Source organism: Plodia interpunctella, chromosome 7 (genome assembly GCF_027563975.2).
Source record: "Plodia interpunctella isolate USDA-ARS_2022_Savannah chromosome 7, ilPloInte3.2, whole genome shotgun sequence".
NCBI classification, from domain to species: Eukaryota; Metazoa; Arthropoda; class Insecta; order Lepidoptera; family Pyralidae; genus Plodia; species Plodia interpunctella.
In genome coordinates this window covers 2043437-2070554 of record NC_071300.1, presented here as the reverse complement: position 1 = coordinate 2070554, position 27118 = coordinate 2043437, and the positions used below count along the sequence as shown (strand labels likewise).

At 36.0% G+C, this 27118-nt stretch overlaps 3 protein-coding genes across 9 annotated transcripts in view; 2 read left to right on the top strand and 1 right to left on the bottom strand.

The window, feature by feature from the left end:
* jar (jaguar) overlaps positions 1–14206 on the top strand; it is a 41629-nt gene extending 27423 nt beyond the window's left edge. For 3 of the 6 annotated variants that reach the window (XM_053747342.2, XM_053747343.2, XM_053747345.2), the window contains 16 exons: positions 472–589; positions 1025–1130; positions 1777–1974; positions 2737–2961; positions 3768–3975; positions 4638–4879; positions 5211–5323; positions 5721–5828; positions 6288–6425; positions 6804–6896; positions 8161–8202; positions 9512–9632; positions 10017–10134; positions 10749–10937; positions 11510–11671; positions 12204–14206. In XM_053747342.2, the coding sequence (XP_053603317.1) occupies positions 472–589; positions 1025–1130; positions 1777–1974; positions 2737–2961; positions 3768–3975; positions 4638–4879; positions 5211–5323; positions 5721–5828; positions 6288–6425; positions 6804–6896; positions 8161–8202; positions 9512–9632; positions 10017–10134; positions 10749–10937; positions 11510–11661 (2171 nt within the window). In that variant the 3' untranslated portion in view covers positions 11662–11671; positions 12204–14206. The remainder of the gene's footprint in view (positions 1–471; positions 590–1024; positions 1131–1776; positions 1975–2736; positions 2962–3767; positions 3976–4637; positions 4880–5210; positions 5324–5720; positions 5829–6287; positions 6426–6803; positions 6897–8160; positions 8203–9511; positions 9633–10016; positions 10135–10748; positions 10938–11509; positions 11672–12203) is intronic. The other 3 variants (XM_053747346.2, XM_053747348.2, XM_053747347.2) reach the window with 3 other exon arrangements.
* Positions 14207–15232: 1026 nt separating this feature from the next.
* On the top strand, positions 15233–23573 carry Nemp (Nuclear envelope integral membrane protein). 2 transcript variants are annotated; one of them, XM_053747373.2, is made up of 8 exons: positions 15233–15476; positions 16123–16244; positions 16619–16826; positions 17072–17241; positions 17587–17802; positions 18412–18536; positions 19253–19414; positions 21237–23573. In XM_053747373.2, exons 1-8 carry the CDS (start codon positions 15398–15400, stop codon positions 21385–21387), a joined length of 1233 nt encoding a protein of 410 aa, XP_053603348.1. In that variant the 5' UTR covers positions 15233–15397; the 3' UTR covers positions 21388–23573. The 2 variants fall into 2 exon arrangements, with proteins under 2 accessions (XP_053603348.1, XP_053603349.1); XM_053747374.2 differs by having other exon boundaries at positions 21321–23012.
* Positions 23331–27059, bottom strand: ics (icarus). The gene is made up of 6 exons (XM_053747375.2): positions 26875–27059; positions 26374–26664; positions 26147–26229; positions 25603–25717; positions 25190–25322; positions 23331–24641 (listed from the first exon to the last, which is right to left on the bottom strand). The coding sequence occupies exons 1-6, from the start codon at positions 27023–27025 to the stop codon at positions 24554–24556; spliced, it is 861 nt and encodes a 286-aa protein (XP_053603350.1). The 5' UTR covers positions 27026–27059; the 3' UTR covers positions 23331–24553.
* Between the last annotated feature and the right edge of the window lie 59 nt (positions 27060–27118).

Sequence of the window (27118 nt, the reverse complement as noted above, 5' to 3'; positions counted from 1 at the left end):
GCTCTAGAATAAGACCGCTCTACATTTCCCGTGAATGTCGTACGAGGCGATCAAGGAGTACAATGCCTTAACAGCTGATGGCCAGCAATAGTATTTCCAAGGAGGGTTGACGTTGTAAAATATATGTAAATGGCGGGTTGTGAAATCATGTCCAAATGTTCCAAATTAAATGGAATTTTTTTTAAGCCAAATGTTCCAAATTAAATGGATTTTTTTTACGCCAATTCTGGGACATCACAGCTCCGAATGTATCCGAAAACACACGAAGATGAAAGAAAGATTCATTCAATCGTAATTCCATGTTTATTTAATTAGTCGTTTAATATTTACCATTTTTTTCGCTTTTGATTTTTTAAACTTACTTTCAATAGGAATAGGAGTTACATTACGAAATTTAATCCCAAGGCAAGGCCTCGGTTTTGCTAACTTAACGATATAAATACAGGATAAAGTAAATAACTTTTTTCGCAGATTTAATTGAAAGCAAAAACCATGGTATATTCCATTTGTTGGATGAGGAGTCGAAACTTCCGAAGCCAGAATTCAGTCACTTCACACATTCCGTGCACAAGCAACTCAACAGCAACAGGTGAGATTACACGTCGATTTGTTTGTTATGAAAAAAATCGATATTTTTTTGTTGACGTACGTGTTTAATATTTGACGTACGTACGTCAAATATTAAACACGTACGCAGAGTCATTCATACGTACGTCAAATATTAAACACGTGTTTAATATTTGACGTACGTATGAATGAATCTGCGAAAATTCGCATGTTTCTCGAAAGAGATTTCGTATCGAGAAATTCTCAGACCGAGTTCGAATACTTTTGCGCACTATTTAATCATCGATTTATTTATCACAGCGATTCATATTATCTATATAACGACCTTTTTTTACCTTTGTTACCACAAAGAAATTTGTTAAAAACTCTATGTGAACAATAGTCTCAGTATTGCTATGGTTGGTTGGTCGGTTGGTTGGTTACTTACTTACTACAAACGAGCCCCGCTGCGTGTCCGCAGACTGCAGCTGCCGCGCGCGTCGCGTCTGAAGGCGCACCGCTCGCTGCGCGACCACGAGGGCTTCCTGCTGCGGCACTTCGCCGGCGCCGTCTGCTACAACACGGTCGCTACATCTACTATTCCTCTATATCTAATGTCCAATATTTAAACGACATTTTAAAACATATAATGAGAAACGTATGAGAAAGTGACGAGTCTAATATAAAAAAAAGTGTTCAAAAAATGTCATGAGTAACATTTGAGAAACCTAAAGCGAACTTTCCAGCTGTTTCTCAATTTTCAAGAAACACGAAGCGAGGCTTTACAGCTATATCCCAATGCAAAGTCCTACAAAAATGTGACTATAAACCTGAAGCGGAGCTTATATGAAGTCCGATTTAAAATAATATTTAAAAAATACGATGAGAAACATTTGGAAACTGTGAATATATAGGAACAATACCTTTCTCTTTCAATTTTTTCCTCTTAAATACTTGGTCTACTGAGAGAAATATCGTGCAGAGATACGTACGCGAAAACGTACTTTTTTAAGTATATATTTTTTAACACAAAAAAATTCTCGTGAGGTATAAAAACCTGATAATGTATTTGTACTTAAGGTTTCTCAAATAACTTTTTTATTGCTATTGCATGTCACAATGGCATTTATTCTAAAATTGTTCATCTCACACCAAACAAAATTAGAAAATATGTGATAATACATTTTAAATAATAGAAACAAATAACAAATGCAATATCTCCTTTCACAGAACCAATTTATAGAAAAGAACAATGACGCCCTCCACGCCTCCCTAGAATTCCTAGTCCAGGAGTCGAATTCTTCACTAGTTCAGGAGCTATTTCAGACATCTGATAACAACAACGCTAAAGGGAAACTGAACTTTATCTCCGTAGGCGCTAAGTTTCAAAGTCAATTGTCGCTGTTGATGGACAAGTTGAAGGAGAACGTAAGTTTATTTATTTTAATTTATTCCAAAAATCTTATTCCAATTATTTATTTGCATAAATACATATGAAACAAGATGTTACATACAGTTTTCACAAGTACCTTTTACTTTAAAAGCTTGCAAAAATATATTAATTTACATGTCATGATTATTTATTTATTGTTAGCAATTTACTGTAGTTAGTAATTCTTCTTTTGTTTCTGAGGACATTTAACTCCTTGTATGTTCCTGCTTACACTGCAACCAATATTTATAAACAATACATATATGCGCTGATTTGTGCATCTGCAAGTGTCGCAATGGATTGGGAGTCCTCGAGTTGTAATTTTATAGACTCGATACAATTACGCCAATGTCTAAACTCCCCGAGTCCTACATGCGGACAGATGTAAGCTGTTGGTTTTACTTTAACAAAATAAAATGAACTTTACTTCTTTGTTGCCTCTTTGTCGCTTGCGGCGACTTCACAACCCCTTCATCGTCATCATCAATTCATTTAAGAACTTTGTTCTTGTCGGTGGAGCATTTTCCATCTAATTATGTCCTCAGCCATCGATTTCATCTCCCTACACGACACGAGCTCTGCCTTCTCCTTTATTTCATCTAGGAATGCCCTTCTCGGCTTTTCTTTTCCTCTTCTTGCTTCGATTTTTCATTCAATCAGATATTTCAACACCTTACGCAACAAAAAACATGCCGATACGAGAGAGAGACTTAATATTCCATAACACAATTAGATTCGTCGAAATGTATCGATCGTAGGGCACGAACTTCGTGCGCTGCATCAAGCCGAACTCGCGCATGTCCCGCCGCAGCCGCGAGGCGGCGCTGGTGCTGGCGCAGCTGCAATGCAGCGGCACGGCCGCGGTGCTGCAGCTCATGGAGCACGGCTATCCCTCGCGCGCGCCCTTCGCAGACCTCCATCTCGTCTACCACTCCTACATGCCGCCCAGGCTGCAAGCGCTCGACGCCAAGATATTCTGCGAGGTGAGCTTGTATTCGTGTAGCCTCCGATATGTTATCTACACGCTCAGTCGATCGTACTGAACATCTTTTCGTATGGAAGCAACCTTGAAATCGCGAAAAGAAATCGGCCATCCATACATTTTCCACGAACACGAAGAACAATTGTTTTTTTTCGCGATTTCGGAATTACTCCCATACTAAAAATTGTTCAGATTCATGGACTGAGCATATAGACAAAATATTTCCAATGTACAAAAAATCACCTGGCCTGGAGCTCCAGTCTGGAGCTCAGGCGTTGCGGGCGATCGACGCCGAGATATTCTGTGAGGTAAGTTCGTTCACTCACATCTAAGCTTTTTTCCGATTCCTTTCTTAGTCGTTGAGCGTCGGAACCCAGGATCCGCGTTCCTATTTTAACACCACTTTGCAAGTTCATCGGCACCCTTAGTTGTCAGATCAGGACCAGGTAAACTTGTACACGTTCAGATTATATTCGGATAGCCTCTGTGTTATTAGAGTACGGCTACCATTGTACAAAATCGACGCTCTAGACACAAAGTGTGAGAGTTTTTTGTTTTGTGTGAGCTTTGAACAATAATGAAACTCAAAATCATTGCTGAAATTGTGTCTTTTTGGTTTTCTGTGCTTGTTGCTCTCTTGTTTCTTTTTATACGTTCTTTTTGATAGACGACAGAATGGTATACAAAAAAAAATCAGGACGGCCTTACTTTTACTATTAAATCTCTGCCTATTGGCGTCTGTCAAATCGCAGTTTTATCTTCAACAGAAAATTTTCGCTAAATAATATAATAGAATGTTTCTCACAGGCAATAGTGCACAGTCTTGGCCTATCGGAGAAAGACTACAAATTCGGCATCACTCGGGTATTCTTCAGACCGGGCAAGTACTCGGAGTTCGACACCATCATGCGCTCGGATCCTGAAAATCTGAAGGCGATCGTGGACAAAGTGCTAGCGTGGCTTATCAAGTCTCGATGGAGAAGATCTATATTTGCTGTGCTGTCCATTATTAAGTGTGAGTATAACAGCTAACATGTCCTTATTTTGAATTTTATTAGTTGTTCGCCGCGAACTGAGACGTCGCGAACACAATATCTTTTTTACAAAATTGTGAATATTTCAAGAACGACTCACGAAATTAAAAATTATATTGACAGATCCTACAACCTTTTAAATTTCATCAAAATCAGACTAACGGTTCGAAAGTTATCGTGTTACAAACCTACATACATACATACAAAAAAAAAATTGCCCCAAGTTGATCGCTTCGCTCGCTCGGTCAATTATTTGTTTTTCGTTGAAAAAAGAAATGTTTGCATGGTACCTAAAATTTTCTCGGTGTAAATTAAATATTTCAGAAAATTTTACCTGTAGTATTAAAGAATTGTTATAAAAATGGATCAAAGGAAATGAACGCGTTATGACAAACTTTATGACTTCTACTTAGGAAAATAAAAAATGTATTGTTCTTTGTTGTCTCAAGGGATACTTATACATAGGTTCAACATGCACAGGCCTTGAAAGACGATTATTCTTAGATGTGACGGGGCACAATCGTAATCATGGCCATTATCATCATATCGAGATTGTGCCGAAATTATTATTCTGGTCGAATAAAGTGAAATAATTTATAGCGAAAGCATCAACCTATTAAATTTAATGTATCATTTCTTACAGTAAAGAACAAAATACTATACCGCCGCCAATGCTTAATACTCGTTCAGAAGAGCATTCGCGGTTATCTAGTCCGCAAACAGCACAGGCCTCGGTACCAGGCCATAGCCAAGATAAACGCGTTACAAAACAACCTCAAGGATATGGAGTCTGTGACGTCACAACTGAAGAAGGATAAGGACAGCGCGCAGAAGAATATTGAGAATTTGAGGAAGAGTATTGCCAGTGCTGTTGCTACTATCAAGGTAATACCACGGTTAAATTAGATTAGCTATTTACGGCCGTTCCAAACAGCGTTGACTATTAAATGAGTGTTGTTATCAAATATGAAAGGTGTGGTCGATGAAAACTACTATACATTAGTCACTTGGTATACAATGTCATATGGCACGAGTAGGATTCGAACCTGGGACCTTTTAATCCTTTTAACCATTACACCACCACCACTTCTAATATTTTAAATAAATAGCTATTAGGTATATATATATATTCGTATAGCGACAGCTGCATTATTCTATACCTTTGGGATATCAAAGAGAATTAGAATTCGTTTTTATTTGTGTAATATTTTGGCAGAAAAATCAGAAGATATCACGCAAAGAGATCGACGAGTTGACAAGCAAGTTGACTAAAGATGTTGAGACTCAGATGACCGCTTTGCAGAAAGCTATGGTTGACCAGAAGAACAGGTAAGGATTGGAAGGTGTTTTGTACTATTTTCAGTTGTTTATATAATATTTTTTTTTATGTTAGGTAAAATATAAAAAAATACAGAAAGATGCCTATAAGTGGAACAAGAATGAAAGTAAAAAAAAATTTTTTTTTTCGAATAGTCAATAAAAACTACGGTCTTTTCTAAAAATATTCATCAGGCAAAAACAAAACTATAGAAGCGGGGTTCGCGTAGACACGTAAGGTAAACTATTCTATACATCGGCTTCACCGACTTCACCGTTTGTCGATAAAGGTCGCACTTGTAAAACAACACAAAATATATTAGTACCCTGTCTCGTTTCTCCTCGCGTATATACGTTTGATGTCTATAGTCTCTGTTTATATCATCGGGCAACATCGTTTTATTTTCAGGGAAGAACAAGAAAGGCTAAAACGCATGGAAGCAGAGATGCGCGCCGCGGAGGAGGCCAAGAGGAAGGAGTCAGAGAGACTCCAACAGGAGGAAGAACACCGCAGACTGTGAGTGAATATCCCATAATATTTTTGGGAGTATATATTCTTCTTGCGCACAGAGGATGTCAAAATTCTTTATTAAATTTGGGATGATATAAATTATTTATTGACGTCAAAAAATACTTAAAACTAAGTCCAAAGCGCAGATGTAGACAAAACGGTGCGGTACTAACTTCACTTGCAGCCTTTTCTCCAAAGAAGTCAATTGAAAAATGTGGGTTTTATATTGTCCAATGTATGCCATCCTCTCTCTCTCTCATCTGAGCGTTTTCTCGGTTTCTTCCTCAGCCGTTGAGGTTTGGAGTCCAGGATCCACTTTCCTACTTTTGCGTCTCCACTTCGCACAGTCGTCGGCATCCCTAGTTGTCAGACCATTGTCAAATATATATCATTATAGTGTTAAATGACAAACGTCTAGACGACGCGTCGTGTATTCCGTGCAATATAAATCCAAATCGATAACAGGAAAGCAGAAATGGAGACGCGTCGCAAAGCAGAAGAGGCTGAACGGCTGAGGCTGGAGCAGCAGGAGCGGCAGGCGGCGGCCGCGCTGCAGCTGCAGCTGGCGGAGGCGGCCCGCCACGACCAGGAGAACAGGGACAGGTAGGCGGTGTGACAGGCAACATCGTGAATCCAGTAATAACAATGCTATTCTAAATGTCTACTGAAAAGGATTACTAATTTCAAGCACTATTTCACACACATTTTCATAGTTGTTACATAGTTATATAATGTAAAATGACATGTAAAACTTATGCCCGCGGCTTCTCCCGCGTGAATATCCCACAGGAACAGTGAAATATCTTGTGCTTCTCCGTACTTCAAATTACATGTATGCAAAATGTGAAAAAGATTGGTTGAGTAGATAGATACAGCGCGAAAAAGTACACAAACTTTATTTCGCATTTATAATGTTAGTTAGCATAATAGTTGTTTTGTCTTATCCCAAAATGAGTAGTTAACAGTAGCGACGTCCCGCAGACTGGAACAGGAGCGCAGAGACCACGAGATGGCGGTGAGACTGGCCAAAGAGACCAACGGCCACGTGGAGGGGTCGCCGCCGCAGCTGCGCAGGTATGATCTGTGCAAGAGTGCACACACGCTGTTTATACACCATTCTTGTTATCCACACGAATAAATATCCACTAAATAGATATATGTTCATTCAGTATTACACCAATTAAAAGCAAATGTTTACCGAATCCGCCAAAGTTTGGTAAACTGTTCGACGACAGTGTGGAGCCGGCATCACAATCAGTAAATCAACTTCAAGCCCACATTTATTCGTCCCAATGAACGCCGTATCCTTGCAGATTTTATTAGTTATTTTGAGAGAAGATGAAAAAAGACTGTCACAGTAGGTCGACTATTTAAAAGTTTTTTCATAGTTGCAATTATCGGTAGTTCAACTTTTAATTATAAGAATGAAAAGTCCCAGTTTGAGACACTTCTTTCTGATTAGTAAAGGAAATATACATACATATATTTTATTTATTTGAGAAAGTTAAAATGTACTTAACTTGTAGCTTTCAAAGGGTTTTTCAAAGTGACATTGTAGTGCAAAATATCTCGTTACAGTTCGCTATGACTAATGTGAGAAGTATGATTCGTTTGTTCAAAATAATTACCAGATTTTACAGACTTATCGGTCTAATATTAATTATTTGAAATAGAAAATTAAATAATGAGATACAAATTGTATCCTACATTAATATCTTGAGAATATTACAACATTAATAACTTGAGATTGGATTGTCAATTACAAATGATGTTCTTATATATTGAAAACATACTAAACACGTCGCAGACTATATACTTTTATATATGAAAATGCACATCTCAAAATGGGGGATTTTCGACAGTTAAAATGGGACAAACAATTTCACTGTACAATATTACGTCACACAGGACGCTACTCTTCTGTACATAGCTTCGACGAACCGTTTCTATTGACGGTACTTGATAAGATATACACTGCGAGTTTTCTTCACACGCACTACACAACGAGGCGACATCTTACATACATATTTCTCATAATTCTGACATGATTTATCATTTACTACTTTTAAAAAAAGTACATAATTAAGAATCTAGATATCACAATGGCGCAGTGGTTAGCGCGCTCGGTTAAGCCACTTTCACAATAGTCGATCATTGGATGGGTGATTGGGTGGAAAAATTCAATCTAATTTCATTTGAGACAGAGTTAAATAGACTAATATAAATCTTATTCCATTTGAGAAAATAATGAAGAGTTATATAGAGATGAGAGATGATAGAAAATGTATGTGAGTGTAAAGCCGTGTTGCAAGGCTCAATGTTTGGTATGTTTGCACAGTTTCGCCGGGGACCAGCTCAATGGAGAGAATAAATTGAACAGGTACCCATAGACGCTGATGGTTGCTATCGCACGCTACTGCCCTTTTATTGCTTCATATCCACAGCAGATTTTTGTAAAAGTCATGTTTGGAGGTTAAAAATGGCTGGGGCTTGTTCCCCTGTGAAGCTCATAAAGTTTCTCATAAATTAGGCTACCAATTATCAGTTTTTCGATAGTTTCAAAGGTGACCAACGAGACCAAACATTTACTTTTAAAATAATTATCTTGCTCGTGGTTCACTAACAGTTCACCTGGATGGACCAAGGGCACTCCATTTTTCCTTCTGAATTTATTAATGTTAATTATTATATAAATGTTACATTTTTGACCTAATTTTCTTGTAATTATCACGGAACTCGCACTGTTTCTCGAAATAAAAAGCATTTGAAACTTGAACAATGATAGACGTAAGAAATCTGTTGTGGAAGGGGTACTTACTGACACGTACTAACTGTGCTAACACTTCTAGGCTAGCGCTTCTATTTGCACGTACTTCTTGTAGATATTAACGGATTAGCATTTGTGTACAGAGCAATTTTTTTTACATTTCTGTGACGGAATTTTGCCGTTTCACCTCAATAATTATAGATCTGGAACCATATTGATTTTTCTTATATTTGAAACACATCAGATTCTTCGTGATTATTGCTATCTCTTTCTTTAAAGGGATAGGAATAAGAACAGTGCAATAAGTCACTATTTTTCATTAGATTTTCTTATCGACTTCAATATGGTACCTAAATGTACATTTGTAACACAATGTAGATAACACTATGAAAGGGTGGATATTAAGGCGTAATTTTTATTGCATGATATGAGCATAGATAGTTTTTAGTAATTTTAGTATTGATTTTAATATTTTTAACATTCGTATGTACCATGCATTTCATTGTATTTATAAATATTTTGTTATTAAATAGAGCGTAACAATGAATGTTGTTTAACATTTTGTTTTACTAATAATTTTTAAGTAGTAAGCGATCATTTATTTGTTATAATGTGCATTGTAACATACATTATTTCTACGATAATTAATTTATATCGTCTAATATCGTCAATTATGTTCGCTGTAAAAAATGACAAGTCAATTTTAAATACTTCAATTATTTTTATACGTGAGAATTATCGTCTATTTTTTATTGTTCATCCCGTCGCCTGTACTGACCAGTAATCTGCTACCGGATAACAATTATTCGCGCTATATGTTTATATCCTTGATCGCGAAGTATCAAGATTGGAAAAATGATCGATTACTATAAATATATCTGTTTAACATTAAATACACATAAAATTATAAATAAAACATTAGGTCCGAACGAGTGAGGATGCAGCAAGCGATGCAAGGCAAACAGAAATACGACCTGTCCAAGTGGAAGTATTCTGAACTGAGGGACACCATCAATACTTCGTGCGATATTGAACTTTTAGAGGTGAGCATTTTTAATAAAAATATAATCTCTCAGGCATACTTTAAAGTACTTTTGTATTTTGTCTCGTTCTGTCAATGTTAAATATCATAATGTGCGATAGTGACACAACATATTTGATGTTAAAGTCTACATTAACTTTATTATGAAGAGGTATAGTGAATAGTGGGTTGGGTCGTGAGGTTCTCTGTTATAGTTAAACTTTGCAATGGCTGATCTGGACCGCTGGATGCGCCAACTCGTCAACTGGTACCCAGGGGAACTTGCTAGCCCAATTTTCATATATTTTATTTGGTAAAATACAATTTACGTTCAGCACTCTGTATCTTTATGATCTTATGGTACTTAGTTGTTTTAAAATCGTCCTAAACTAAAAATGGTACACAGGCTTGCCGCCACGAATTTCACCGTCGCCTGAAGGTTTACCACGCGTGGAAAGCCAAGAACGCTCGCAAGAGCACCATGGCGGAACAAGAGAGGGCGCCACAGTCCATCATGGAGGCCGGTAAGAATATCACCTCCCTCTCTCTCTCACACACACACACACACACACACAGTGTGTCGCTTCTTATTAAACGACAGTTATTTTTGATTGCAGATTTGACTCTCAAATAAATACAAGATTTGAGCATGTTCTTAATTAACATTCTATATATATAAAATATGTAATTATATATAATATGTAATAATAAATTATTATATACCAGCTGATTATCCGCGGCTTCGTAAGGGTATAATAGTTTTTCGTTTATCCGTGCCAGATTATTTATTTCTATGGCCAACATTTTTGTTCATTTTCGTCTTTGGTCGTCTTTTCAGAATGATTTTCATATTCATCCCTCATTATAGTCATTTGGTGGTTGATTATATTTATAGTAATTTCCCTATATTTTAATTGTTAAATTAGTGTGGAAGTATGAGATAAAAGAAAACTCGTTACACTCCTGGAGTGCCGGCAGAATTGAAAATTTGAATATTAACATTGTTCATTTTTGACGTCTTACAAATTTCCGATCAGGTCACGTGTCCAAAGCCGTTGAACAAGTTTTCACTTCGAAAGTGCACAAAGAGCCGTTAAAGAAGTTTTCACTTCAAAAAAAATGTAACTTTGTCCGTCAGCGAAAACCCCCCGCCTCCCCCAAAAGGGCGAGATCCTCGGCGCCCGCCACCGCTACTTCCGCATCCCGTTCGTGCGCCCCGCCGGCGACGCCGAGCGCCGCGGCTGGTGGTACGCGCACTTCGACGGACAGTATGTGGCACGACAGATGGAGTTACATCCTGACAAGACACCTGTCTTACTGCAGGCTGGTGAGTGCTTTTTATACATAGACATGTAAGTAATAGTAGTATATTTCTGGCACGCGACTGAATGACGTCGACCTCGGTGTTACTGTAACCTTACGTTTTACATATAGTTTTAGACAGCCAGCATTTTAGATAATGTCCTGGCTAGAAGTTGATACGTATTACGTCATCGGTCAAAGAGATATAGGCTCCATTCTAGACGCTCGCGCCGCGGTTAGTAATACGCGCACTTCAACGGGCGGTATGTAGCCAGACAGATGCAGTTACATCCTGACAAGACGTCAAGTCTTATTGCAGGCTGATGAGTGTCATGAAGACTTTTCATACTTGGACATGTAGGTAATAGTAAGATAAGTTTCCAGACGCGAACACCGCTATTTCCAGAACGTAACTTAATGGAATAGCATCTTAATAAAACATCGGTCTTACTGTAACATAGTATAGTTTTAGACATATAGCCGACATGCAAAAAGTATCCTTGTTTATCGTATTGGTGAATCCATGCAAATAGATACCATCGAATGCGATTCAGAATTTCTGCATCGTCAATCTAAATACATATGTTTTGTATCCAGGGGTGGACGACATGCAAATGTGCGAGCTGAGCCTAGAAGAAACGGGTCTAACTCGCAAGCGCGGCGCGGAGATACTGGAGCACGAGTTCGAGCGCGAGTGGGCGCGCCACGGCGGCCGCGCCTACGTGCCGCCGGAACTGCGCAAGCGCTAACTTGACACAAGTATGTCTGACCTTCCATCGATACTTAACGACCAGATTCTCTCCCTCTCTCTCAACCACGGACTGTGACACCGCGCAGAAAACTATAAAATGAGTTCGAAATGGGAGCGGCAGACGAAAGTGCCGACCGTACTGCGCAAGCGCTAAGTAGATACTAGTACGACGTATTATCTTACTGTCAAAACTTTACAAGCAGACTCTCCTCTGTCGTAAAAATTACCTTAATATTTTGATTTTGGGAATACTATTGTTCCCTATCTATTGTTTAATCTGCGTCCCTTAATCACCTCGTACCAAATCCATAGATATGAAGTATTAAGTAATTCCAAAACGTAATCACACGCATATCACTTTGCTGATTCACATTTGAAAGTTCAACATTTTAATCACCGTACTTGACGTAGGCGCCTGCGCCACACAAAATTCATATTTTCTCACATTGACAATATGGTTATAGCTCATTAAGTTTTTCATAAAATATTGAAAATTTTTATTGATTTGATTGCCTAATATAACTTTTTATGTACTTACAGATAGCACATTCCTGACAACTAGCCCAACTATATTACGAGTAGACAATGGCAAGATAGTGAAGAGTTTTCAGTCATGTAGTGACGAGAAGACGATAGTAAGATACGACATAGTGCTTATAAATGTGCCTTCACAGGTTCCTAGGAATTAGTGCAATATTCTACAACCTCGAGTGTTTTTAAATAATTCAATTTTGTAGCAGATATTCTTAAACCTAATTAAAATTTAAATCAAAATTTATAACTTTCATATTATTATCAAATTAACGATTAGCGTATTTAAAAACACTTGTAGCCGTTGTTTCACCATAGGTATGTTTCATTCCATGCTATATATACAGACACATAGAAAATATAGTAAAACGTATACGAGGAGAACTAATTGCCACCTATAAAAAAGTATTGCTATTGGAAATAAACATTTTGGACGGAATTTTTAAAGTACAATGAAGTGTCTTAAAGTTTTTAGTCTAAGATATATTTATAAATGATATTGAAATACCTTATAAGTATGTTTACAGTGCAATTAGAAAAATAGTAAATTAGGAAATATAGAAATGTATTGAAAAGTTTACACGTCAGTTCAGTACTAAAAACATCGAGGTGTTGACGGCCCTTAAATTCGATTATATTTTATTACGAAATAAAATACAATAAGGAAACATTTTAATTATATACCTAATTACATGTAAAAGTCTTCAAAGTAACTAATTGGGTATACTGATGTCCATGTATTCAGGTGTTGCTTACCATCTGGCCCGTAGCTCGTTTGCCTACTATACGATAAAAAAAGATATTTTCCCTTTTACTAAAGTTGTAGAAAATAATGTAGTAAATTATAAGTAATTGTAGTTCTGTTACACCGAATTTTTTGCATGCATTCTGTAATGTTGCCATTTTGTACTCGATATAAATATAATTTTGCCTCATTTTTTCATAACTATTCAATGATAACACCCTTACGAGTACAATATATATAAAATAGGGTGCTGGAGTATAATAAAAACAAGTACATTATAATACAGTTTTTTTTTTTTCATGTTGATATTTTTGTTTTTATATATAAACATAGAGTAGTTTTAATGTACTTTTGGTTGAAAAAAAAAACTGTGATTATTTTAAAGAGGTATTCAGGTAAAATTAGTTTTATATTTATTATGTGTAGAGTATTTATTTTTATCATTCCTGTGTCATTTTAAGACTGGTAAATGGCAGTTTTATTTGTTGGTATAACTTTTTTCTATACCGTGGTATTTTCATAACAGTATTTTATAGCGAACATTCCTTTCTTCTAAAATAGCATATCAAATAAATTCCATTACCTAAGTGTATTATATTTACAAAAAAGCTAGGTTGCTATATTTACAATTTAACACTACTAAACTGGTGCCTTAAAATATTACTAATTGTTACAGTGCCTAAAATCTTTGTACACACTTAAAACTATCAATTTATTAATGATTTTTTGTAATATTTTAGCACTAAGCAAAGACAAAGAAAACTAAAGACAACGCTAGCTAGCGTAACCAAATGAGATAGAACATTCAGTTGTATGAAAATGTCAGTCATTGTCCAAGCCTACCTCATACAAGAAGCTGGAAAATACGCGTTGTAAAACCGGGCACATGATGAGGGACAGAAGATATTAGCACTCTCTCCTTCTCATGTAAAGTGTATCTATAGTACACTTTTATCTTTCTCCTATGAGCGAAAGATATGACGGATGACGATGTCTATAATTTTCTCTGTCTACGCTGCTTAAGGCTTTGTGTGTATGAAGCGAAACATGATTTATTCATTGATGTATGCCAGTATAATGATCATCTCGTATATCGATAACAGCTGTGAAGTGATTTAGATGTATTTTTGTGAACACTTTTAGATAAGTTGTGTGAATTCTTTCAGCTGTAAATAATGTAGATAAGTGCCTTTATATTTTATGCAGTAATACCCACTTTGACCACTGTATTTGTCTTTGCTTTACCAAATAAAATGAGAATGAATTATATATTGTTTGATTGTATTGTATTCCTCCAATAGATCAACTAAAAAAAACAGACAATGATTCCTTCACACCACTGACGTAGTGAAGCGGAGGGCAGAGAGCCGTACCGTATGTACATGGTTACAAAAAAATTTTATATATGTTACTGTAAAAGTCCGTATACAGGTAAATCTTAGGTTTTTTCAGAAAACCCATACCGATAAATCTAAGGATTTACCGGTATGGGTTTGTAAATGTAAGGATTTTTAAATAATTGACAATTTTTTCGGGTTTTTGTCATTGGAATTTAGTATATGCTAGGTTTTGCTACTTACGGCTGGTAAATGTTGGTTTTGGGAATAAAACAATTTAATTCTTATTAATCATTTATTTTCAGTCAAAACTTTACATATTTTTATGTTGGTATCATAATTATGAGTAATTAATTAACTAAGTAATTAGTCAAATCCTTACCAATTTTAAATTATTTTCATTTGGTAAGTATTTTTATTCATAAATTTTTTAACTTTTAAAGGTAATATACTTTAAAGGTATGGTATAACCTTTAAAATACTCCTTAAATATTAAAAAATAACAAAAGTAAAATTATTTTCTCAACATTTCCACGCCACGCCTATGCTCTATACCCTTCACACAACATCCCAAAGATAGCCTTAAAGATTTTTCACCATTGCAATACCATATATAATGGTTAAGATTGGTCGATAAACACCCAGTGTTGCCAGCCAACAGAAAAATTTAATTTTGTAACTGTATTTTTATGAAAAGAGGAATACAAAATAACAATTTTTATTAAATTTATCTCAGATTAAGGTACCACAGGCGAAGTCGCGGACGATTGTTATTATAGATAGAATAAATTCACAGATATATAAGAACATCAATGTAATATTTTTAAATTTGTGAATAAAGTAAGTACTCTTTCTACATGCACAAGTTTAATGGCTGAATGTGATCGCGTGCGCGACATAGAAATTGCAAAAAAATTGTAACTGTCAATAAGCTGTCAAACAACATTATTACGAAAGATTTCAGCGTGAGTGTGAGCGTGTTTTGCATTGCGTGCTAATTTATTTTGTTTACATCTAAATATAATTTTAATTAATTAGTAAAGCATGACATTTAGTAGCAAAAACCTTAGCTCACAGCATAAAGTGCTTCTTTAGATCAGGAAAATTATATTTTTGGCGCCATGGGCTCTTGCGAACGCTGGATAACTTTGTTGTTATTTCCCTGTTTATTTACAATTGTGGTCACATTACCTTACGATGGTAAGTAAGCCCTCTTATAAAATAACGTTAGCTTAATGTGTCAAGTTGTTTTATAATTAAAGTTAATAGGCCAACATTAGTTTCAATCACACGTTTCAATTTTCTCCCCATAACCTTTTTATTGAAAACTAGCGGTTGCCCTCAGCTCTGCGGGCAGTATGTTTAACCTCGGATCAGTAAATATATTTATTCCAAATTTCTTAAAAATCGGACTTGCCGTTTATACGTGAAAGCATGACTGTCAGAAAGCCAGACTTAAAAATTATAATATTAGGATATAAAAATAATAAAACATAGTTTATAACATAGCATTATGGATGAGCATGAGAAATACACAAAAACAAACTAGACAGAGTAGTAACATCTTTTGTCTCTCACTATGTGCCATGTGTTTTCAATGCCCAACCTGCTGCATTATATGTCATAGACCGGGAAATTGTCTAAAAATCTTCTATCTCATTTGGGTACACCAGCCCTTTGTCTTTGGCCAAATATCTTTATTTAGTCATTACCAATTAAACATTTTGATTCTGCATCACAAACCAAAGTTTAAGAGATATCTTTTGCCAGAACTCCATTTTTGTGACTATCTATTTTTCTATATTTTATTTCAGTGTAATAAAAAGTATTTACTGCTTTGTTCTAGTGCACTGGCTGGGGGGAGCCACTACGATAGAGAGAGACATACCAATGCCGAAACAAGCTCTCGACATCTACTGCTACCCCGGCACCAACAAGAATTTATTTGCCATTTGGCAGACCGTTAAGGTAATTACCAAGGACTTAGACATATTTAGGCAACTAAAATAATTTTTGATTTAGTGCCTCTTAATCGCACAACTATAGAATAATTTGTGACAGAATCACATTTTTTGTGTGATATTTGTACTTATCAATATGCCCCATAGTAATCTACATCCTTTATGACGTTATCAGCAAAATATGATATATCAAACCAGGAATTCAGTCTGAAAAGTGTTAAGTTTTATTAGTTATGTATTTTATATAATATTATATATTTTTATCAATTTTCATACTTTATCCGATTGGTTCCCTATTGGTTCTTTGATTCGACTGGACAAATTATTCTCCAGTACAACCACCCTAATTCTGAAACACTAATGAATTTATCATAATTACAGTTCCACCTTAGAATAAAAAATGACGAGTTCCGCCAATACTTAGGCACGACCCCCGAAGATGTCTACAAGCAGTACACAGAGGACTACGGCTGGACTGTGAACCCGTTCCAGATCAAATCAGCTAAGAGCACCACTCTGAGTCTGTTCACGCCCACTTGCATGGCCGTCAACACCAAACAGAGGCATATTATTGAGTTGCAAGTCATAAGTTAGTATTTATACAAAATTTAACCCTCTTATTTTATAAAAAAAGTTAAAGCATAAAATAATGTTTTGTCACTATCACACTTTACAATATTTGACATTGACAAACTGAGACAAAACTAAGTATAGAAGGTAAATAGATATTATTTTTGTCTAATATTTATTTTTATATAGTTTTAGTAAAAAAGGGCCTGTCAAAGTATAATTTCTCAATAAATTTTATGACTTTGAATGTAAATTTTCTTACAGGAGTCGACATATGGAGGATAATACTGATGTTAGCTGGAGTCACCCTGATCTTGTCATCGAAGGCTCTCAGTGGGAACCCTGTATTTTTCTACCTCTGCGGGATTTTTGTCGGGGTGTTTGCATCATTTTTAGTGCTCGTGTATTATGTTAGCAAATTGGTGCCAGGAAAGGTAAACATTTGTTTCAAAATATTGTCATTATTTTAGCAATAACGTCCGCTTTTGTAAAAATTATTAAAGCTGTGGTGGTGTAATGGTTAAGACGCCTGTGGATCGAAAGGTCTCAGGTTCGTATAGATAGTCAACCTTGAAGTGGAATTGGGCTGAACATGTTTGCCGCATGCCGCCATTGAGATGGGCCTTATTGGCTACCATATAGGTGTCAGAAGGGCAGTAAGGGTAAGTGAAGATCATACTGCAGTGAACAGACATTTTTGGAACAATAAATGAGGTCTTTGCCCAGCAGCCGGACTCAAATATAGAAAAATAAAATCTACAGCTAATTGAACCTTCCAGAAAGCGCTAACCTACGGCGTCCTGATTGGCGGTTGGACGGTGGGCGTGTACATATGGCAGCAAGTGTGGGAGAACACCCGCGGGCTGCTGGTCACCCATCACAGCACTGTCATGTGGTATCTGATAGCTGCCAGCTTCGCCAGTCTCCTGGTCTGCTACAGAATCGGCCCGCCGAGGAATGCCCGCACTAAGAATATGGTTATGTGGACTTTACAGGTCAGAATTCTTGAATATGTTACTTAAGTTCATATTATCTATAATATCTATAAATCTTGTTAATATTATTAACGCAAAAGTTTGTGAGGATGTATGTGTGAGTGTATGTTTTTTGTTACTCTTTCACGCAATATCCACTGGAAGGATTGTTGTTAAATTTGGTACATGGCTACAATTTAACCTGCATTAACAAATAGGGTACTTTTTTTCCCGATATTTCCACAGCGCAGCTAGTATTAAAAATGCGAAAGTTTGTGAGGATGTATATATGTGTATATTAGATGTTGCTCGGGGCTTCGCTCCCGTGGGAATTTTGAGATAAAATATAGCCTATAGCAATCTTGGATAATTAACCTTTCCAATGGTGAAAGAATTTTTGAAATCGGTTCGGTAGTTTCGGAGATTACCCGCCTCAAACATACAAAGTCACAAACGCTTACCTCTTTATAATAAATACTATAGATGTTTCTTACTCTTTCTTCATAATTGTGTTCCATGGTTTTTTTTCACCGTGGCCATAGAAAAAAAAATTGCAATAACGTAGTATGATCCAAATAGTATTAAAAAACTAATTTGGATCATACCAAATACGACGGCCGGCGCCCGCAGGCGGCGGGGGTGGTGATGGTGTTCAGCAGCAGCTCCTACCAGGACGCGGCGGGCGCCGTCATCGTGCTGTCTCTACTTATCAAGTATTTCCCGCGCTCGCTGCTGCTCAGGATACAGGGATATTGGTGAGATATATTTTAATTGTGTATATCCTAGCTGAATATTTATGGTGTCATAAATAAATAAATATATTAGGACAAATCACACAGATTGGGCTAGCCCCAATGTGAATTCAAGACTTGTGTTATGAGGTACTAACTCAACGATACTATATTTTATAACATATACATACGTAGATAAACATCCAAGAGCCGGGCCAATCAGAAAAAGATGATTTTCCATCGTGACCCGACCGGGGATCGAACCCGGGACCTCTCGGTTCAATGGCAAGAACTTTACCACTGCGCCACCGAGGTCGTCGTGATTCGATTGTGGATTAATTATTGCATGCAATTTTGACGTTAGCAGAACATGCTTTCTACAGCGAGAAATGAATAAAATAATCATTACTTAGTTTTAAAAGTTTTTTGTTTGTAATATCTTTATTGATACAAAGATCACATGTTGAAAGTACTTACATTATATTTACTAGCTGTTACAAAAGTAGTCTTAAACTCTTCGACAAAATCCAACTGAATCGAATGCAACAAAACGGTTGTTAAGAAAAAAGAACAGACAAGGACGCTTTCATGTTATTTTTTTTTTATTCCTTGTTACTATTGGTCCTTGCAATTTCGGAATCTTCCACGCAAGGCAATTGTGGACGGTTGAGAGCTGCGGTGAGGGGGGGTACCATCGTTAGGTTAGGTAGGTCGTGAAATCGTAACGTCAACATTTTCAGGCGGAGAAAATTCCCGCCAAAACCTCGTCTACTCACAAACGAGGAATACTACGAACAAGGAGCCAGAGAAACCAAACACGCGCTGGAGAATCTGAGGAAATACTGCTCCAGTCCCGACTGCGCCCAGTGGAACATCATGCTCAAGCTGAATGACTCGAGGAGGTCAGTGAAAACTATTGTCATACATACCACGTTTGTCCTCTTTCCTAAATCACAGCGCCCACATCAATCATCATAACTAGCTAGGCCAACCCACACACTAGCGCGAACATACACCTATATTATTATTAAGTAATAATAAATAAATATATTAGGACAAATCACACAGATCGAGTTAGACCCAAAGTAAGTTCCAGACTTGTGTTATGGGATACTGACTCAACGATACTATATTTTATATCATATACATATATAGATAAACATCCAAGACCCGGGCCAATCAGAAAAAGATCATTTTCCATCATGACCCGACCGGGATCGAACCCGGGACCTCTCGGTTCAGAGGCAAGCACATTACCAATGCGCCACCGACGTCGTCAATAAAGTAAAATTTTAATGTCAGATCCAATTTTTCTTAACTTAATTTAATCATCTTTAAATTGTATACTATATTATGTATATTTACTTAATTAAAACTCTAATTTTCTATTTCTATTATATTTATGAGTGTTATGTAAAAATGTAAGCTATGAAAGAGCGGGCTGTCTGCCACGAGCATTATTTGCTTAATAGGCGGTCCTAACAATTGTTTGTAAGCACATTTCCTGGTAATGAAATAAATAACTTTTTTATTAACATCACATTTCCATCAATTTCTTACTACTAAATAATCTAATAAAATCCTTTTATCTAAGTAGTGTAGCATAATCGCCTGTACCTTCGGAAACCATAAACATTATATTTGCTTGTCTATGCCTCTACATAATTGCTTATCTTCTGGGGCTGATTGTCTCTATGTATAGTAGTTTTCATCGACCACCACTTGCTTCCGGTGAAGGAAAACGTTGTGAGGAAACATGCACTCTGGTTGACTATTAATTAACTTTTGTGTGAAAAAAGGCAATGGCATACCACTCCATTAAAAGTGCCAAGAAAATGGTTGTGTGTGTGTGTTTCATTCCACGTGATAACCACGGCCCTCAGCCATGAGGAATACGATTATGAAGAAGATCTTCAGAGGCTATCTGTAAATAAAACTGTTAGGTCTTTGTAAAATGGCCTTTTCATCCTTAAAAATACTTCTTTTCTTTATATGTTAATGAAAACGTAAGGGGGTAATATTTTTGATTGTTTTTTGCGAATTTCTCGTGAATTTTATGGGTTGCCCCTTATGTGCTTCGAGGTTCAGTTGAGGAGATGATTTTAATTTATGATTTGTTTGTGTTCGGTCCTTTGCTTAGTTAGCTCTAAAATGTATCTGCACTTTTTCACAATTTCCATAGACTAAAGCTTGCTTTCCGGTTGTGCTGGAAATCGATTGCTCTTCGATTTACTGCTTTACATTCCATTCTTAATGACGTAAATTATTAGGAAAAGCTGCTTTTCCGCCAGAGCGATGTACTAAAAAACTAACTACCAAGCGGATTAGTTAATTTAAGAAATTAATTATTCAGTTCTTGTGTGTTTGTTGTTGTATCTAAGTAAAGCTTTAAAATATTTTGTAAAATTATTGATAAAACGTTTATTAAGATAAATAACTTCAAAGGAAATTGTAAATAGGAGAACGCTCAGAATGTTGTAAAAAAAAACAAAGAGAAAACAGAATGTCAACTTATGAACAGCATAACTTGTTATGTAAAATTATAATAAAAATCTAAATTATGTTATTTTGTATTTACGCTGGTTTTATGGCCATTCTCCTTTATACATAAAATGAATTCTCTTTCAATGTTGATATATTTCTACTCACTGGTCATCTGGTAGAAAAGCGAGCTAATAAAAACTCGAAGCAGGCCAACCCGAACCCTCAACTGAATGCCCACAGATTCGCGAGTTTCGTAGAGGGCAACTCTCACCTCAGCGACGAAGAGGTGCTTGACTACGAGTCTTACGCGTTCTCCCTCGACAGGAAACCAGAATGCAGGCGAACGCTCGAGATTTCTGATGACGATTCCTCAGATTATGAAGAATTGTGAATCAATGTAAGCGCGTTATCAAGATTTTCGGCGATGATACAATGAGACGTGAGAATTGGAACTAACAGTGGGCGAAGGGCGGGTTAGCATTTCACTTCTCATAATCGAATCGATTCGAAATGAGACACAGCGAACCAATCACATTGCGCCATTGTGACACAATGACAACCACACTGCAATGTCATTGGTTCGCTGTGTCTCACTTCGAGTATATTCGATGGTGAGAAGTGAAATGCTACCCCGCACTAACCCCTCAGAACTACAAAGTTTACGGAACGATTTAATGCATGCTGCTCCACACTCGTCGTCGAACAGTTTGCCAAACTATGGCGGACTCTGTATACATTGCTGGTTTTTCATTGCGGCAAATAAAAACACGCAATTTACATGCATTCGCGTCGGCATGTCGACATAAGACTGAGCTAATTCGCACACTAGCGCCATCGTCACATAAAGATAAGTTATTGTTTAGGTAGCTATATCGCAAAATTCGTACCACCAATCACTAATGCTAATTTCAAGTTTCTAAATTGAACTGTCCTGTATTCTACCGACTGTTTGAAATTATTGGAAAGTGAACGTAGGGCGACAGTGGGCATCGTGATACAAAATCTTTGAATCGTTCCGTAAATGTTGATGTTATCTCCGAATATAGTGAGTTATTTGTAAATACCAGTCTATAAAGTCTGTAAAAGCCCTAAGCCTTATTTTTACGTTGAATTGTCTCGGCCGAACTCCGTAATGAAGATAAACTTGATCTCTTTCTTAGTGACATGTTTCCAATGTATGTACTTACATTTTTAATATCATTTTAGTCATTATTTCGTACTAGTTGATAAACTTTTAATTTTATGTGAACACTGAGCATCTATCAACTTCTATAGTTAATCGAAAACTGTGAGTGATAAATTGTGCCTCTAATGTTTTTGAATAAGAAAAATTATATAATATGAAAAATAATAATGCTTTGTTTAATTAATTTATGAATACTGGCATCATGTGATCATGAACTATTTATGTTCTACAGAATTACTATTTCTAATGCAAGTGAATAGCTCGAATTTTCCGAGAATGCATGGATATTATTCTCGGAAATTCCCGAGAATTGCCATTACCGATGAGAATTTCTCTTGGAAATCTGGGAGAATTCTCAGCGGCACATTGCTACTAGTGATTTTTTACTGATTTAATAATTGACCAATCAGTGTTGTTGAAACGAGCTGTCAAGTTGTGATTGGTCGGCGCACGCTCTTTGTTTGAAACGAAAAATGTTTTGTATAGGTAAGAGGCGAAAATCTCAAAATATTCCGAAACTGGAAGTTTACGGTAATTTTTCGGAAATGTTCGGAAAAACATCCAAAATCAAATGTTCAATATATAAAAAGGGATATGATAAACTAAACAATGATCTTAATTACCTATCTAATGTAAGCACCCCTATTAGATTATTAGTTTTTGAGTTCTTGATTTTGTATTTTTCAAACAGCGTTATGTTATGTAATATTTTTAGCTATAATCTACTCTACTTCTGACAATTTTTTTGTATTGTAATTGCATTTTCTAATATTTATATTGCCCAATGACATTCAGTTAAAGTGAGTTCAGTAAATAGTTTCATATATTTTTTTAGGAATTTTATTATTCTAATGGCAAACATTTTTAATCGGTCACCAAATTAGAAAAAAATGCAAAGACGTGTGTAATTTTAGTACAATTACTTCTAATTATTTTATATTGTACTAGCTGCGCCCCAGGGCTTCGCTCCCATGGGAATTTCGGGATAAAAAGTACCCTATGTGTTATTCCAGGTTATATTATATCCGTATATCAAACAATAGGTCCAGTAGATTTTGCGTGTAATAAACATATATATCGTCACAAACTTTCGCATAATATTAGTAGGATTAAAAAGGACTGATACGTAATTATGCAAAAAAAAAATATTTTTGTTAGTAATAATTTAATTTGTAATTAACAGTCGTCTAACTTATTTCTAGTTTGATTTGGTTTGTATAAAGAAAAATGCTATTAACATTTGTTTTTACATAGCACCAATGAACATAATTATATAGTTTTGTAAAAAAATTTTACTTAAATGTTCAAATTGTAAATAAGTGCACTTGTTAAATAGTATTTTTGTGTACATAATGTACATGTTTGTCATTAAATACATTTAAAAAATATGATATTGCTATTATTTTTTATAAGATCTCTTAAAATTAGTTTTAATTTTGCAACACGAATGATTATTATTTATGCTTAGTAATTATGCTACAAATTCTATCCAGTAGTAAAAACACATACAGAAAGACAGACAAAAATTGTTTTGGCTTCTATTAGAACAAAGAGTCCCCATATATTTTTTTGTATTATCTCCTATGTACAGATATACAGCACATTTTCAGTTTTATTATATGCATAGATATTATTTATATAAAAATAGTCTTCATTTATTCACCGCGAAATTCGAAGCACACCAATATTAATACGTTAGTATTTAGTACAAATTTTATGGCAGTTTTGGCATAAATAATGCCCAGAAATTACGTAAGACATCATGCTTGTCCCATTTCCTCGAAAATAGTTTAGCGAAAACAAATCATGTTAAATCAATTACAACTGATTTATGTACTTATTTTTACTCATCATCATCATATCAATACAGACTGGTGTCGAGATTTTATTCAAGTCGCCTAAAGGCATCTGACATGACTTACGACTACCTACCCCGCCATCTAGTGGCAAGTTATCTTTACTGCTGGCTTGATGTCGTAAAGGAGCATATGCGTGCCAATCGCCTGACAACCGAGTAACTTCAACGCGAAGACGGATGACCGAGATTTATATATTTACCAGCTAGTGTATGAATGTCAAATCATTTTGACAAGTTCGCTTCACATTTGTCTTTGAAATAGACTAAGAGATTATTCCAGATAGTAGTATAGTATCTTACGTGAAAAGTGAGAATCTCCCCTCAAATGTATTTTCAGTGGGCGAAGTGCGGGTTTGCATTTAACTTCTCACTGTCGAATCGATTCGAAGTGAGACGCATGTTGTCGTTACTTCACAATGGCGCACTGTGGTGGGTTAGCTGCGTCTCAATGCGAACCGATTCGATGGTGAGATGTAAATAGCTAATCGTGGTCGTGGTAACCGGGACAGCAGTCTACGAACGGGCGCGACTCGCCTTCTTGCTCTTGTCCAGCGTCTGCGGCGGCGGCGGCGGCTTGGCCGACATGTGGCGGCTGTATAGCCTGACAAATTCAAGTGTTTCAATTTCAAATCCTAACAAATAGAATAAATGTTTGTTGCCGCTTTACACTTCATCAGCTCAGAACCCGCTATGTTATATCCTCTATGTAGAAGGACATAGGGTACCTTTAATCCCGGACAAATAAATTTTCCTGTGGGAAATTTACGCGGGCAAAGCCGCGGGTAAAAGCTATTATATACTTAATATTAACTTTAAATAAATAAATATCAACTTTAGCTTAATGTTCATGACGATACTGTATACATAAACGTCAAAATTCATCGTGAAATCAATGTACCTATGTCACATTTTTCAAGTCGACAGAGATAACTATAGACTTTTTTGTTTTCGCTCACTCAAGAAAGAGAAACTCGTACTAAATGAATTTCTCGTGTACGTGAAGAAACAGTCAGAACAATAGTATTTTTTCTCCTTCATCATGTCCGGGTTTACAAACCCGTATGAGAATTGAGAATTTGTATGAGATTCGGCACCGAAATAGTAGTATACAACTAGTATTATCTATATTAGGATTGTATGTGAACTTACACTCTGTATGTCTCTGAGCGGAGATAATCCAACACATGAGATGGACCCAGGCTTATCTGGTCCTCGATGGGTGGGATCCAGAAATTACCTTCCAATCGTAAAACTGATTTGTTGCTTGCCAGATCCAATGTACCTAAAAATAAAAAACGATATTTCTTATTAAGTAAAATTTGAGCAAAAGCATTGTGTATTAGAAAAGGACGACGTTTCTTACTACTTTAGTTACTTGTAATTATATTTTTTATTTTGGGTGGCTAGTATTAGGCAAGCATTTAACTTCAGAGATTACAGATAAATGCATTATAAATCATTTTGTAATAAGACTGTAAACTTTCCTTGGACAACATTATATTATTACTGGAGATGTCATGACGTCAAAATCTGGGGCTTAAATTATTAATCAGCAAACATACCAATTTCAGGCGGCAGCACCACAAGCCTGTTGGCTTGCAGGTGGAGTTCCCGGAGACGAGCCAGCTGCCCCAATTCACGAGGCACTTCTATCAGATCGTTTTCACGCATTGACAGCTGTGAATATTTTGATATTATTTTTACATTGTTCAGACAGTTGTGGAAGGTAAAGACATGTGGGAAGCGCAATAAGTAACATAGCATTTGGTCTTCGAGAAGATTCGATTTTTGTTAATCTTGGTTGGTTGTTGTTATTAAATTTGTGTTAAATATTTATTTGTAAGGGCATTAAAGAAATATTTATGTGGCTTCAAATTCTGCATACCATTTCAAATAAAACTATTGAGTGAGTGTTGTTAAAAATTTAAATTAAAAGTTCTTATTAGCAAGTGATGTTGCTCCCAAACAATAACCAACAATTAGTTATGCTAATATTATTTACGTTTCCTGTTACCAAATGATGAACAGGGAAAAACAATATTATAGAAATTATTTGGCACAAGGTAATAAATTATGTGAAGTATATAGGTATAGAAATATACTAACAATTTGTAAATTTTTCAAATTTCCAATTTCAGGTGGCAAGTATTCAAAATCATTGTCTCCCAGGTACAATGCTCTCAGGCTTTCTGAAATAATAATATTAACATTTATAAATCAATTAGTAAAATTAAGGTATAGATGATAGTAAAAATAATATAAATACTAAGTTTGAATATTATAAACTTTTAATTGAATTTACATTTTGTATATAAAAATACATAAGTACTTACCCATCATAAAGAAGTTTCCTGGCAAAGTTTTTTCATTAAGGTTATTGTATGTCAGGTCCAAAATTTCCAATACTGGAAATGTTCCAAAACCTCTTGGGAGGCCATTGAGCCTATTGAGAGAGACATTCAATATTCTGAGCTTCGGCAATGACGACAGGCTGACTGGAAGTTCCTCAATGTGGTTGTTGGCGAAATTAAGAATTTCCAAATTTATCAAATTAGCTAAGGCAGGCGGCACTACCTGGATTTTGTTGTGGCTCAACGAAAGCCTGGTAATATTGGCAAGGCTGACTGAAAATTAAAAAAAGTTTTATATTTATATTTTTTCTACACTTAAACAAACACTAATAATACGACATTGATTGCGGGTAATAATTAAGCTGATGTGATCATTGTAATAAAAGTTATATGTAATGCAAAACAAGCAAAAGCTCGCACCCAAACAGGTAACAGAAACTTGTACCATAAAAGGAGAAAACTGGTTTGTAACTGTAAACTTACACAATCCAGGTACTTCATCGAGGTTGGAGATACCTTTGTCCACTAAATCAATCTCTGGATTATTGATTTCACGCGCTTCTTCAATAACTTTCTTCGCCTTCGACATTTTCGCTGTGTTTGGAATACAGGAAACTGGAGGTTGGTGACTCATTGCGGACAGCTGTTTATATTCGCTTGCGCCCACTTTTTTAAAGCCCCTTTTACACTATTCTTATTGGTCTGTACTTGCGTGCGTTGAATCACA

Coding starts and splice junctions, on each gene's coding strand:
- ics (XM_053747375.2), bottom strand. CDS start 27,025: ATGAGTCACCAACCTCCAGTTTCCTGTATTCCAAACACAGCGAAAATG. Junction 25,718..26,146: donor ATTTGAAAAATTTACAAATT/GTTAGTATATTT, acceptor AAATATTCACAG/CTGTCAATGCGTGAAAACGA. Junction 24,642..25,189: donor CGCTCAGAGACATACAGAGT/GTAAGTTCACAT, acceptor TGAATTTGTCAG/GCTATACAGCCGCCACATGT.
- Nemp (XM_053747373.2), top strand. CDS start 15,398: ATGGGCTCTTGCGAACGCTGGATAACTTTGTTGTTATTTCCCTGTTTA. Junction 15,477..16,122: donor GGTCACATTACCTTACGATG/GTAAGTAAGCCC, acceptor GCTTTGTTCTAG/TGCACTGGCTGGGGGGAGCC. Junction 16,245..16,618: donor CCATTTGGCAGACCGTTAAG/GTAATTACCAAG, acceptor TCATAATTACAG/TTCCACCTTAGAATAAAAAA.